At 47.3% G+C, this 14,543-nt stretch overlaps 1 protein-coding gene across 4 annotated transcripts in view; it reads left to right on the top strand.

Moving 5' to 3' along the window:
- Window positions 1-3,880: 3,880 nt before the first annotated feature.
- Window positions 3,881-14,543, top strand: part of ELMOD3 (ELMO domain containing 3) — a 43,999-nt gene continuing 33,336 nt past the window's right edge. Inside the window, exons 1-3 of one of the 4 annotated variants that reach the window (XM_073588625.1) lie at window positions 3,881-3,926; window positions 10,059-10,205; window positions 11,058-11,132. In XM_073588625.1, the coding sequence (XP_073444726.1) occupies window positions 10,194-10,205; window positions 11,058-11,132 (87 nt within the window). In that variant the 5' untranslated portion in view covers window positions 3,881-3,926; window positions 10,059-10,193. Of the gene's footprint in view, window positions 3,927-3,953; window positions 4,100-4,134; window positions 4,413-10,058; window positions 10,206-11,057; window positions 11,133-14,543 lie in introns of those variants that run through there. The other 3 variants (XM_073588622.1, XM_073588623.1, XM_073588624.1) reach the window with 3 other exon arrangements.

The following is a 14,543-nucleotide window of genomic DNA, read 5'->3' on the forward strand; positions in this document are numbered from 1 at the left end:
ATGAGGAAAGAGGGAGACACGAAAGGTGGGTGGTAACAGTTGCCCTGATTGTATGGACCAGCCATAATGTTAAGTGTGTGACAGTACAGACACAGAGGGCTAATGGAGGCATAAAGCATGTGGGAACATGATGCGGGGAACCTGGTTATGGTAAAACTTTTGGCTGTGCCACCCAGGGATAGATTAGGTTAATGTGTTGAGGCGATAGGCCAGTCTGAATAAATGTGTTTTCAGGGCACGCTTAAAATTGTGGGGATTGGAGACTAATCGTATTGACCTGGGAAGTGCATTCCAAAGAATTGGCGCGGCACGTGTAAAGTCTTGGAGACGGGAGTGGGAGGTTCTGACTATTGAGGATACTAACCTCAGGTCATCAGCAGAACGGAGGGCGCGGGTAGGGTGGTATACTGAAACAAGGGAGGAGATGTAGGGTGGTGCTGAGCCATGGAGGGCTTTGTGGGTGAGGGTAATAAGTTTATACTGAATTCTGGAGTGGATGGGTAGCCAGTGTAATGACTGGCACAAGGTAGAGGCATCGGTGTAACGATTGGCGAGGAATATGATCCTGGCTGCAGCATTCAAGACAGATTGGAGAGGGGAGAGTTTGGTAAGAGGGAGACCGATTAGAAGAGAGTTACAATAGTCGAGACGAGAATGAATAAGAGAAACTGTAAGAGTTTTTGCAGAGTCAAAAGTAAGAAAAGGTCGAATTCTAGAAATGTTTTTGAGGTGCAGATGACAAGAGCGAGCCAGTGATCGAATGTGGGGGGCAAAGGAAAGCTCGGAATCAAGTATGACCCCAAGACAGCGGGCATGTTGCTGGGGAGTAATAGTGGAGCCACACACAGAAATGGCAATGTCGGGTATAGGTACATTAGTAGAGGGAGGAAACACAAAGAGTTCAGTCTTTGACAGGTTCAGTTTCAGATATTGTGAGGACATGATGTTAGACACAGCGTTTAGACAATCGCCGGTGTTTTCTAGAAAGGCTGGCGTGATGTCAGGAGAAGAAGCGTATAATTGGGTGTCATCAGCATAGAGATGGTACTGGAAACCAAATCTACTGATTGTTTGACCAATAGGGGCAGTGTACAAGGAGAAGAGGAGGGGGCCTAAAACCGATCCTTGGGGGACCCCAACAGTAAGGGGAAGGTGAGAGGAGGAGGAACCGGCAAAAGATACAGTAAAGGAGCGGTCAGAGAGATAGGAGGAGAACCAGGAGAGAACGGTGTCCTTGAGGCCAATGGAACGGAGCATAGTGAGGAGGAGCTGATGATCCACAGTGTCGAATGCTGCAGAGAGATCCAAGAGAATTAGCATGGAGTAATGACCATTTGATTTAGCTGTTAGCAGATCATTAGAAACTTTAGTGAGGGCAGTTTCAGTGGAGTGTAAAGAGCGGAAACCGGATTGGAGAGGGTCGAGAACAGAGTTTTCTGAGAGATAGCGGATAAGAGGGAGTGGACCAGGCGTTCCAGGAGTTTAGAGATGAAGGGAAGATTAGAGACAGGTCTATAGTTAGCGGCACAGTTTTGGTCGAGGGATGGTTTTTTAAGTAGTGGATGTATGATGGCATGCTTAAATGAGGAGGGAAAAATACCAGAAGAGAGAGAGAGGTTAAATATTTTAGTTAGGTGAGGGGTGACAGCAGGGGAAAGGGACTGGAGGAGATGTGACGGAAATGGGTCACTGGTGCAAGTAGTTGGGCGAGAAGATGCAAGGAGCCTGCTTACTTCTTCTTCTGTGACTGGTTCAAAATCAGAGAGTGAGCTAGATGCAATGGGGGAGGGAGGACAGTGCATGGTATGAGGTGATTGGGAGATAATTTCCTGTCGAATCTGGTCAATTTTTTCTTTGAAGTAATTGCCCAGATCGTCAGCTCTGAGCTCTGTGGTTGGGGCCTGTACTCTTGGATTGAGTAGAGAATGAAAAGCGTCAAAGAGACGTTTTGGGTTATTTGACAGTGAGGTGATGAGGGTGTTGAAATAGGTTTGTTTGGAGAGGTGAAGGGCAGTGTTGTATGTTCTAAGCATAAACTTAAAATGGATGAAATCTTCATGTAGATTGGATTTTCTCCACAGACGTTCGGCGCACCTGGAGCACCGCTGCAGGAAACGTGTTTGCACCGTGTGCCATGTGCACAGGATGCTGTTACTATAGAGATGGGGCCTACTGGGAGTGTAGAGGCCTAATTACTGCTATTACTACTGCCTGTGCAACCTGCAACTATCTCGTTTACATCGTCATGTTCTGGAAAATTAAATATATCAGTGCCGCTTATGGGTATTTGGGTAATATACAGCACTGTGCAAAAGTTTTAGGCAGGTGTGGTAAAACCAGACCAGAGACGCGGCTGGCCAGTGGGCATGTCCAACTAGAGGGCGCAGCCGCGTGCCATTTTGATGGTGATTTTTGTCTCTTCTCAACAGCGCAAGATAATAGGCACTGACAAGTGATAGTGCGCAGGTGCCGCCATTTTGATGAAGTAACTTGTTTTTTTCAAATACACACATTAGTATATTCATTATGTAAACTAGGGGGCAGGTCATTGAGGAAGCAGTGACCTGTCAGCAGTCTGCTTTATGAATATCTAAGCAGAGCACCACATACACCAACCCCGCCTTACGGCACGAGCATATCATTAAAGGGAATCTGTCACCCCTTTTTCAAATATGAGCTGCCAGCACCAACATCAGGGGCATTCTGTAATGCTGTAGATAAGGCCCCCGATGTAACCTGAAAGATAAAAAAGAGTTAGATTATACTCACCAAGGGGCGGTCGGTCCGATGGGTGTCGCGGTCTGGTCCGGCGCCTCCCATCTTCATACGATGCCGTCCTCTTCTTTCCTTCCTGTTGTGGCTCCTGCGCAGGCACACTGCTCTGCCCTGTTGAGGGCAGGGCAGAGTCCTGCAGTGCGCAGGTGCCGGGAGAGGTCCGGTGCCTGCGCACTGCAGTATTCTGGGAGGCGCCGGACTTCAACACCCATCGGACCAAGACTGGACCGCCCCCCAGTGAGTATAACTCCTTTTTCTTATCTTTCAGGTTACATCGGGGACTTATCTACAGCTTTACAGAATGCCCCTGATGTCGGTGCTGGCAGCTCATATTCGAAAAAGAGGTGACAGATTCCCTTTAACACAAAACTAAAAATAAGGATTAAAAAAGAAGCACAAGACGGATTTCATCAACCAAGTTATCATTTTATTGAGTATAACAATGACGACCTGACACTGTCTGTAGGTTATTGAGCACAACCCTGCTGACAGGATCCCTTTAAAACTCACTTTTTAGGTAGATGTGGGAAAAACTGCTGCAGAGTCAATGTAATGTTAGCTGTCAGCAATGTGCCTGCAGTGCAAAACCAGACTGTAGATAGAAGCCTTTAGGCTGTGTGCACACGCTGCAGTTTTTACTGCGGTGTACAGTACCATGATTCCCTATGGGAATCAAAAACCGCAATGCAGACGGTGCGGAATTTTCCGTGCGGATTATCTGCGGTTTTCAATCCGCAGAAAGAATTGACATGTCAATTCTTTCTGCGGATTCTCCTGCGGTTTGCCATCTCCTCCATTGAGGAGATGAAAAACCGCAGGGCAAAACCGCAGAGCAATCCGCAGGTAAAACCGCAGGTCTTTTGACCTGCGGTTTCACCTGCGGATTTTACAAAATCCGCGCGGATGAATCCGCACCTAATCCGCAGCGTGTGCACACAGCCTTATAGGCTGTGGAACATATTTCTGTAGCTACATCCTAATTACAGTTCACAATCCAGTTCATTTCAGAGAAATGTCTTCAATTTAGAAGACATATTTCCGTAGACGACTCTGATTATGCGTAATGTAAAATAGTCTCCAAGAAAATGGCCGCCGCCCTGGACTTCAGCTGCCGAGACTGAAGACAAGCTTAGAACAAAGTAACCGTTGAGGTATAATACGGCTGGGAAGCAAAGGCTTCTGGGAGTTGTGGTCTTATGTGTTAATCTTTCGCGTGAAGGAATACCTTTGTTACACTACATTTCCCAGGATACACTGTGAGCCTTGGTTGCCAGGACTCGGGAAAGTTGATGATGGCCGCAGAGATTGGAGGGATCTGTGAGGGGTAAGGGCTGCTGGATGTAGCCGGAGAGCGGCTGTATCCTCCTGTAGGGCAGTGACGATGTGATGCCTTCCTGGGCCGGGTCACTGTGTGTGCGCGGTGCAGGGCTGGGCGGCAGTGATTGCCTCCATATGTGGAGCGGTACCGGGGACTGACTCCACCGCCTGCTGTGCGGTCAGGGGCTGCGCGTCTGTGTCACCGAGCAGAGCAGAACGCAGATCTCCATCTCACTAATTGTGCAGTAATTGCATGGTAGTCATTGACTAGTTACTCTGGAAAATGAGAGCACAAGAACAGCGCCACCTATGGGCTTGAAGTATCTCTATCTATCTATCTATCTACAGTATCTATTATCTATTTATCATCTATCAATCATTTATTATCTATCTATCTACAGTATCTATTTATTATCTATCATCTGTCTATATCATTTCTATGATCTATATCTATCTACAGTATCTAATTATTATCTATCATGTATCTATTATCTATCTCATATTTATCTATATAATTTCTATGATCTATATTTATCTATCTTTCTGTGTTTCTATCAGTCTATGTATCTATGACATCTCTTTATGATTGAAGAGGTTGGACCCCACTGACCCTGATAATGAAGGGGGAGGCAAAAAGTAACTGTGTTATTTTGGAGCTTCTATGACGTGACACATGGGCCTTAGTCGAGTCGCATTGTACATCGATCCTTATGTGATCTATCGCCAAAAATCCAACAGATTTGGATTGTTTTGCGCCTTTAGTGTCACGGCCTCGTGTAGTATAGTGACATTGTTGAACTGTAGTTGTAAAGTGGTGGTCGCTATTTTGTATGGCCTTGGCCTTAGGATAGAGCGTATTTATAAAGGAACCTGTCCGATCTCCTCACCCACCTTAGGATCTGTGCTTTCCACAATCAGTGTCGGGAGCTCGGCTTACCTGATAGCGCCTGCTGTGACAGCCCGGGCCGTGGCAGTTTAACCCTTCAAATGTCATGATCAGTAGTGACAGCAGCATTCAGAAGGTTACAAGAGGGATGGGGCTCACCCCGTCAGCAGCCGCGTGCCGCGATTGTGTGGTGCCATTAGTAGTCAGATAATGACCAGCTCTGTCAGCTATGGGGGTCTGTTAGACTTTGCCATTAGCAGATTTAACGGGCGGCCTGCCAATATGAAACGGACAGGTCTAATGCATTGGAATATGTGTCATTCAATGCATTACATCAGTGATCAGACAAATAAAAATGGAAAGTGAAATATAGTTAAAAAAAATATTTATTTAAAAAATCCCATAAAATAGACAATAAATTGTGAAAAAAATCATGCCGTTAAGAGCACATCTCTATGCAAAAACTAAATTAAAGGGGTATTCCCATCTCCAAGATCCTATCCCAATAAGTAGTAGATGTAGTAGTAATAATAATAATATTAGCAAATCCCTCCAATTAGAAATGTGGTATAGTTTTTCTGATTTGCTATTTCTCTTTCCTCATCTGCAGACATTGCAGGACCTTAGGTGCCTAAGGTTACGACCACTGATATAGTGACAGTTAATTGCTAGTGGTTTTAACCATGGATACCTAAGGTCCTGCAATGCCAGCACATGAGGAAAGAGACAAGGCGAATCAGAAAAACTATACAACATTTCTAAGGCCGGGGTCACACTGCGTTACACCGCGGTGTAACGAAGTCCGTTAACGCTGCCATTGAGCCCCATTGTCGGGCGCATGCTGTAAAGCGGCACGCGTTCGCGATGTGCCGTCATTCTCTGACGAAGCCTCGGACGCGGGCTTTAGCGTCTGAGGCTCCGTCACCGCTAGCGCAGATGAAGCATCAGCGCTAGCGGGTATAGCATAACGCGATCTCATTATGCTATACTGTTAGCATCCCGTCAACACTATGCTAAAACGTAATGTGAACCTAGCTTAATTGGAGGCATTTGATAGCATTATTATTATTACACCTACTACCTATTGGGATAGGATCTTGGAGCAAAAAAAGAGTACCGTATACATATTTTGTATAGCTGCATCCGGAATGACCTGATCTGTAAAACGATCGCACTATTTAACTCCTACAGTGAACACAGTACAAATAATAAGCTGAACAAAGAGTGGAATAACACACACTCACAAAGTTGTATGGAAGTAAAAATTGTATCCCTGAAAAGTTCATTTTGTCCCGCAAAAAACAAGCCGCCATACTGCTCCATCAGCGTAAAAATAAAATTGCTATAGGTCTCAGAACATAGTTACATCGGTTGAAAAAAGACCTAGGTCCATCATGTTCCATCTTTCTCCACCAACTGTGCATTTTGTCACTAAATTATCTATAACCCGCAATGTTATGTGTATCAAGGATAGTGTCGGCCATTACTACCTCTTGTGGTCGGCATTCCACATTCTGACCACTCTAACTGTAAAGAACCCTTTCCTATTTAGCTGCTGGAATCACCTTTCTTCCACCCTTAATGAGAGCCCCCTGGTCCTTACTATGGTCCTTGGAAGGAATAAGTCCTCTGTACTGACCACACATATTTATACATATAAATGAGATCTCCTATGAGGCGTCTTTTTTCTAAGCTAAACGAACCCAACTGTTCCATCGTCTCATCATATGAGAGCATTTCATCCCTTGTAATAATCTATTGCCTGCCTTTGAACTGACTCTAACTTCTGATTATCCTTTGTAATGCCCCTTTCACACGTCCTGATGTTTCCGGTACTGGAGATATCAGTGTCCGTGTGTGTGTAATACATGCGGCACATGTGTTGCAACCATGTGCCGCATCAGTACCACACAGGCAGCCGTCAGGAAGAAGCGCTACTGTAAGCACTGTTCCCCAGCGGCAGGTGCTGAACGTGGCTCTCATTCTCACCTGCTCTGCCGGCAATCTGCCCTGAATCCGTTTTTTCACACTTTGACGGATTGTGACTTATGGCAAAAAGACTCAAGTGTGAAAGAGGCCTTAGAGGTAGGAGGGAGAGAGGTGAAACTGCTGTATAGAAATCAATGGACTGGAAAGAGGTGGCTGTAATATTAGGCATTAACCCCACTCCTGAAATGTAACTACTGCACATTACAAGGTCCAGGCAGGCACTAGTGACCAAGCTTTATGGAAACCAGCTGTACACTATGTAAGATAAAAGCTATCATTGCGGCAAAATTACAGCAGATAGAAAAAGCAAAGTTAATCTGTTTATCTCTGACAGCAGCATTTAATGTAATCACATCGGCGCCCCTGTGCTTGTCATAGCGGATCTGCTATGAACGCCATCCCGTGGCCAGAGTTCATAGGAGATGATTTCTGATACACATAGCGTGGCTGAGGCCCCGCTATGTGTATCAAAAGCGATTAGAAGATCGCAGCTTCAAGTCTCCTAAGAAGACTATTGAAGCAAGTAAAAAAAAAAAAAAAAAAAATTTAAAAATATTAAAAAAATCTAGAAAGGTCAAATCCTTTCACCCCATTTAAAATAAATTAATAATAAAAAACACAGATTTGGTATCGCAGCGTTCAGAATCGCCCGATCTGTCAATATATAAAAAGAATTATTCCGATCAGTAAACAGCGTAGCGAGAAAAAATCAAAATGCCAGAATGAAGTTTTTTTGGTCATCGCAACACTGCAATAAAATGCAATAATGGGCAATCAAAACATCATATGTACTCCAAAATGGTATCAATAAAAAGGTCAGCTCGATGCGCAAAAATAAGCCCTCAGCCAACCCCATATCCCAAAGAATGGAGACGCTACGAGTTTTGGAAAATGCCTCCATTTTTTTTTTTTTTTTACAAAATGTTTACAGAATTTGGAATTTTTTTAACCACTAAAATAAAAAAAGAACCTAGACATGTTTGGTGCCTATGAACTCGTAATGACCCGGAGAATCATAATGGCAGGTCAGTTTTAGCATTTAGTGATCATGGTAAATAAAACAATTGTGGAATTGTACTTTTTTTGCAATTTTACCGCACTTGGATTTTTTCCCCCGATTTCCACTACACTATATGGTAAAATCAATGGTGTCGTTCAAAAGTACAACTCGTATTGACGGAAAAATAAAAAAAAAAGTTACAGCTCTGGGAAGAAGGGGAGCAAAAAAAACAAAAATGCAAAAACGAAAAATCCCAAGGTCGTAAAGGGGTTTAAAAAAAAGTATAAGAAATAATACTCGCCAATCCTCTGGTGCTTTCATTCTGATGCTGCCCGGTTCCCCGCCAGTCTCTACTTATTGTCACAATGAGGGATGTGTGCTTGCCAATTGCTGGGTTATGGAGTGGAGACTGGCAGGGGACCAAATGGTGTTGGAACAGGGGTAACCAGCAATGGTGGGGTGAGTAATAGGGAATATTCACCAGCAGGGCTGTGGAGTCTGTAAGCCAAACCTCCAACTCCGACTCCACCAAAATGGGCTCCAAATCCATAACTCCGACTCCACAGCCCTGGCATGGGCTCTGACTCCACGACTCCCGACTCCACAGCAATGTAATGGGCTCCGACTCCATGACTCCGACTCCACAGCCCTGCCATGGGCTCCGACTCCACGACCTGCCAGGGCTGTGAAGTCGGTAAGCCAAACCTCCGACTCTTCAATTTCCATGACTCCGACTCCACTAAAATGAGCTCCAAATCCATAACTTCGACTCCACAGCGCTGCCATGGGCTCTGACTCCACGACTTCCGACTCCACAGCAATGTAATGGGCTCTGACTCCACGACCTGCCAGTGCTGTGAATTCAGTAAGCCAAAGCTCCGACTCTACAATTTCCATGACTCCGACTCCACCAAAATGGGCTCCAAATCCATAACTCCGACTCCACAGCCCTGCCATGGGCTCTGACTCCCGACTCCACAGCAATGTAATGGGCTCCGACTCCACGACCTGCCAGTGCTGTGAATTCGGTAAGCCAAAGCTCCGACTCTACAATTTCCATGACTCCGACTCCACCAAAATGGGCTCCAAATCCATAACTCCGACTCCACAGCCCTGCCATGGGCTCTGACTCCCGACTCCACAGCAATGTAATGGGCTCCGACTCCACGACCTGCCAGTGCTGTGAATTCGGTAAGCCAAAGCTCCGACTCTACAATTTCCATGACTCCGACTCCACCAAAATGGGCTCCAAATCCATAACTCCGACTCCACAGCCCTGCCATGGGCTCTGACTCCCGACTCCACAGCAATGTAATGGGCTCCGACTCCACGACCTGCCAGTGCTGTGAATTCGATAAGCCAAAGCTCCGACTCTACAATTTCCATGACTCCGACTCCACCAAAATGGGCTCCAAATCCATAACTCCGACTCCACAGCCCTGCCATGGGCTCTGACTCCCGACTCCACAGCAATGTAATGGGCTCTGACTCCACGACCTGCCAGTGCTGTGAATTCGGTAAGCCAAAGCTCCGACTCTACAATTTCCATGACTCCGACTCCACCAAAATGGGCTCCAAATCCATAACTCCGACTCCACAGCCCTGCCATGGGCTCTGACTCCCGACTCCACAGCAATGTAATGGGCTCCGACTCCACAACCTGCCAGTGCTGTGAATTCGGTAAGCCAAAGCTCCGACTCTACAATTTCCATGACTCCGACTCCACCAAAATGGGCTCCAAATCCATAACTCCGACTCCACAGCCCTGCCATGGGCTCTGACTCCCGACTCCACAGCAGTGTAATGGGCTCTGACTCCATGACTCCCTACTCCACAGCAATGTAATGGGCTCCGACTCCACGACTCCGACTCCAAAGCCCTGCCATGGGCTCCGACTCCACGACTCCGACTCCACAGCCCTGTTCGCCAGTACTACCAGCATTATACTAGTATGGGGATGTTAGTGTAGCATGCACTGGATCAGAGGGATATTGGCGGTGTATTGGGTCTATGCACAGTTCCTTATCTCAGGACCTCCTGTAATTGTACATAGAGTATATATTGTTCTGTGTTTTCATCTCTCCTTGTCAGGCATCTTCCACCTACCGCCCAGTGTGGCCCATAATGGAGGCCGTGGCATTAGGATGATGCATGAAACCTGCACTACTGTAACCAGAACAACTCTTTATTTGCACTGACTACTTTGATTTCACATCAGGATGAAGCATGGAGAATGAGGTAGGAGTGACACATTACTCAACTCCAAAAATAAGAGAATTGCTGCTTTGTCGTGTGACATTTAGATTAATGCGTTGTAGCTAAGGCAACCATATGCAAGATTATTATTATTATTATTGCGCCATTTATTCCATGGCGCTTTACATGTGAATCTATAGATTATTAGTTTTTCTATGATGGAATATGGCAGTTTTTTCTTACATAAGCTTCCAACATGGGTACATCATCAGATTTCACAATAAAACCTGGATACATAATTTGAAAAAAAAAATAGTATAATTAGACCTGACGAAGCCGGTGTATTTACTTTGATCATTCATGTCAGAATGGCTGTTTATTCCTATATGACAGTGTAAAATTGATCTTTGCCCACCTACCTTGCCTGACTGGCTGCACCTAAGTGTCCCTCCTCCATGTTGCTGCTGAGATTTGATACAAGCTGCAGCTGTCACTCAGGCTGGGTGGACAGACACCGAATACACTTGTACACTCGCTCTCTCTATAGCTGGACTCATAAAATGCTAATGTGATTATACAGACTCTCTGATATGGATTCTTAAAGTAAGTACACCGGCCTCAATAGGTTTAAGAGACTTATTTGATAATGTCTGCAGGTTGTATTGTGAATCTTGTGACCAATCCGTGTCAAGTTGCCATATATTCTGCTAAAACTTGTATTTCATCACCACCGCCTGTCTACTAGTCAACCACAAACTGGTGAGACGGCGACTTTCCTTTTACCTTAATTTCACCTTAATTTCAGGCAGAAATGTTATTTGGTGCCAGGTACTAGCACTGGTGTTTTTTTTTCTTGTTCTCGATCCTATAATTTTTTTTTTGCCCTCTTTTCAGATAATGAATGGTTGGGCCATGGGCCCCGATGTTCATCGATCCCACAACTTCCTGCCAGTCATCAAATCAATGCCAGTAAGTGTGATGGCCACATCAGTCAGCAGGACTCAGCCATACAGGCCTCTCTTTACAATGTGACCTCTAAGGTTGTCACCCACACACACAGACCTGTCCTGTACTTGGCCACTGCCTCTGTATGTGACTCAGAGTTAACCATTTCCTGTTTAGTAGGGTCCATGGATTGTTCATCGTTTTGTTAATCTTTAGAGTTGGAAGGGACCTCCAGGATCATCGTGTTCAACCCCCTGCTCAACGCAGGATTGATTGATTGCTTTTATTCTGTTCCATATGGTACCATCTTCTAGTGTGCACTATGTGCCCCAAATTCACAATCTGCATTGTGGGAGAGTTCCTCCAGTGCCAAAGAATCAGCAAATCTAAACCCAACGCAATTAAAGCACACAAAGCTTCTGCCACAGTGCCGCTTGCACCGGTGGCAGCCACAATGGTACTGTTATGGCTCATCAGTTGTGGTGGAATTGCTTAGCCATAGGCCCGGATGAGCAGCACAAACTGAATGCGTTGGCGTTACAAAGTACAACAGGTTTGGACAAGCTAGCCGACAATTGAAACAGTAGAGCTGGATATTCAGATCAGTAACAGGAATGGTTTGGAACAGTGGAGCTGGATATTGTGGCTAGCATATGGAACAGCAGTGGAGCCGGATATGTTCTTGACGGCTCATGGAGCAGTGGAGCCAGATGTATGCTGAACGGCTCATGGAGCAGTGGAGCCAGATGTATGCTGAATGGCTCATGGAGCAGTGGAGCCAGATGTATGCTGGACGGCTCATGGACCAGTTGAGCCGGATGTATGCTGGACGGCTCATGGAGCCTGATGTATGCTGGACGGCTCATGGAGCCTGATGTATGCTGGACGGCTCATGGAGCCTGATGTATGCTTGACGGCTCATGGAGCCAGATGTATGCTTGACGGCTCATGGAGCAGTGGAGCCGGATGTATGCTGGACGGCTCATAGAGCCTGATGTATGCTAGACGGCCCATGGAGCAGAGGAGCTGAAGGTATGCTGAACAGCATATGGAACAGTGGAGCCGAATATATGCTGGATGGCACAAGGAACAGTGGAGCCGAATGTATGCTGGACGGCACATGGAATAGTGGAGCCGGATGTATGCCGGACGGCTCATGGAGCCTGATGTATGCTAGACGGCCCATGGAGCAGTGGAGCTGAAGGTATGCTGGACAGCATATGGAACAGTGGAGCCGAATATGTGTTGGACGGCACATGGAACAGTGGAGCCGGATGTATGCTGGACGGCACATGGAACAGTGGAGCCGGATGTATGCTGGACGGCACATGGAACAGTGGAGCCGGATGTATGCTGGACGGCACATGGAACAGTGGAGCCGGATGTATGCTGGACGGCACATGGAACAGTGGAGCCGGATGTATGCTGGACGGCACATGGAACAGTGGAGCCGGATGTATGCTGGACGGCACATGGAACAGTGGAGCCGGATGTATGCTGGACGGCACATGGAACAGTGGAGCCGGATGTATGCTGGACGGCACATGGAACAGTGGAGCCGGATGTATGCTGGACGGCACATGGAACAGTGGAGCCGGATGTATGCTGGACGGCACAGTGGAGCTGAATATATGCTGGATGGAACAGTGGAGCCGAATATATGCTGGATGGCACAAGGAACAGTGGAGCCGAATATATGCTGGATGGCACAAGGAACAGTGGAGCCGAATGTATGCTGGACGGCACATGGAATAGTGGAGCCGGATGTATGCTGGACGGCATATGGAACAGTGGAGCTGAATATATGCTGGATGGAACAGTGGAGCCGAATATATGCTGGACGGCACATGGAACAGTGGAGCCGGATGTATGCTGGACGGCTCATGGAGCCTGATGTATACTAGACGGCCCATGGAGCAGTGGAGCTGAAGGTATGCTGGACAGCATATGGAACAGTGGAGCCGAATATGTGCTGGACGGCACATGGAACAATGGAGCCGGATGTATGCTGGACGGCACATGGAGCCTGATGTATGCTTGACGGCTCATGGAGCCAGATGTATGCTTGACGGCTCATGGAGCAGTGGAGCCGGATGTATGCTGGACGGCTCATAGAGCCTGATGTATGCTAGACGGCCCATGGAGCAGTGGAGCTGAAGGTATGCTGAACAGCATATGGAACAGTGGAGCCGAATATATGCTGGATGGCACAAGGAACAGTGGAGCCGAATGTATGCTGGACGGCACATGGAATAGTGGAGCCGGATGTATGCTGGACGGCTCATGGAGCCTGATGTATGCTAGACGGCCCATGGAGCAGTGGAGCTGAAGGTATGCTGGACAGCATATGGAACAGTGGAGCCGAATATGTGTTGGACGGCACATTGAACAGTGGAGCCGGATGTATGCTGGACGGCACATGGAACAGTGGAGCCGGATGTATGCTGGACGGCACATGGAACAGTGGAGCCGGATGTATGCTGGACGGCACATGGAACAGTGGAGCCGGATGTATGCTGGACGGCACATGGAACAGTGGAGCCGGATGTATGCTGGACGGCACATGGAACAGTGGAGCCGGATGTTTGCTGGACGGCACATGGAACAGTGGAGCCGGATGTATGCTGGACGGCACATGGAACAGTGGAGCCGGATGTATGCTGGACGGCACATGGAACAGTGGAGCCGGATGTATGCTGGACGGCATATGGAACAGTGGAGCTGAATATATGCTGGATGGAACAGTGGAGCCGAATATATGCTGGACGGCACATGGAACAGTGGAGCCGGATGTATGCTGGACGGCTCATGGAGCCTGATGTATACTAGACGGCCCATGGAGCAGTGGAGCTGAAGGTATGCTGGACAGCATATGGAACAGTGGAGCCGAATATGTGCTGGACGGCACATGGAACAATGGAGCCGGATGTATGCTGGACGGCACATGGAGCCTGATGTATGCTTGACGGCTCATGGAGCCAGATGTATGCTTGACGGCTCATGGAGCAGTGGAGCCGGATGTATGCTGGACGGCTCATAGAGCCTGATGTATGCTAGACGGCCCATGGAGCAGTGGAGCTGAAGGTATGCTGAACAGCATATGGAACAGTGGAGCCGAATATATGCTGGATGGCACAAGGAACAGTGGAGCCGAATGTATGCTGGACGGCACATGGAATAGTGGAGCCGGATGTATGCTGGACGGCTCATGGAGCCTGATGTATGCTAGACGGCCCATGGAGCAGTGGAGCTGAAGGTATGCTGGACAGCACATTGAACAGTGGAGCCGGATGTATGCTGGACGGCACATTGAACAGTGGAGCCGGATGTATGCTGGATGGCACATGGAACAGTGGAGCCGGATGTATGCTGGACGGCACATGGAACAGTGGAGCCGGATGTATGCTGGACGGCACATGGAACAGTGGAGCCGGA

The sequence above is a fragment of the Dendrobates tinctorius genome, unplaced genomic scaffold, assembly GCF_039654945.1.
Source record: "Dendrobates tinctorius isolate UK_male_01 unplaced genomic scaffold, ASM3965494v1 ptg000104l, whole genome shotgun sequence".
Lineage (NCBI taxonomy): Eukaryota > Metazoa > Chordata > Amphibia > Anura > Dendrobatidae > Dendrobates > Dendrobates tinctorius.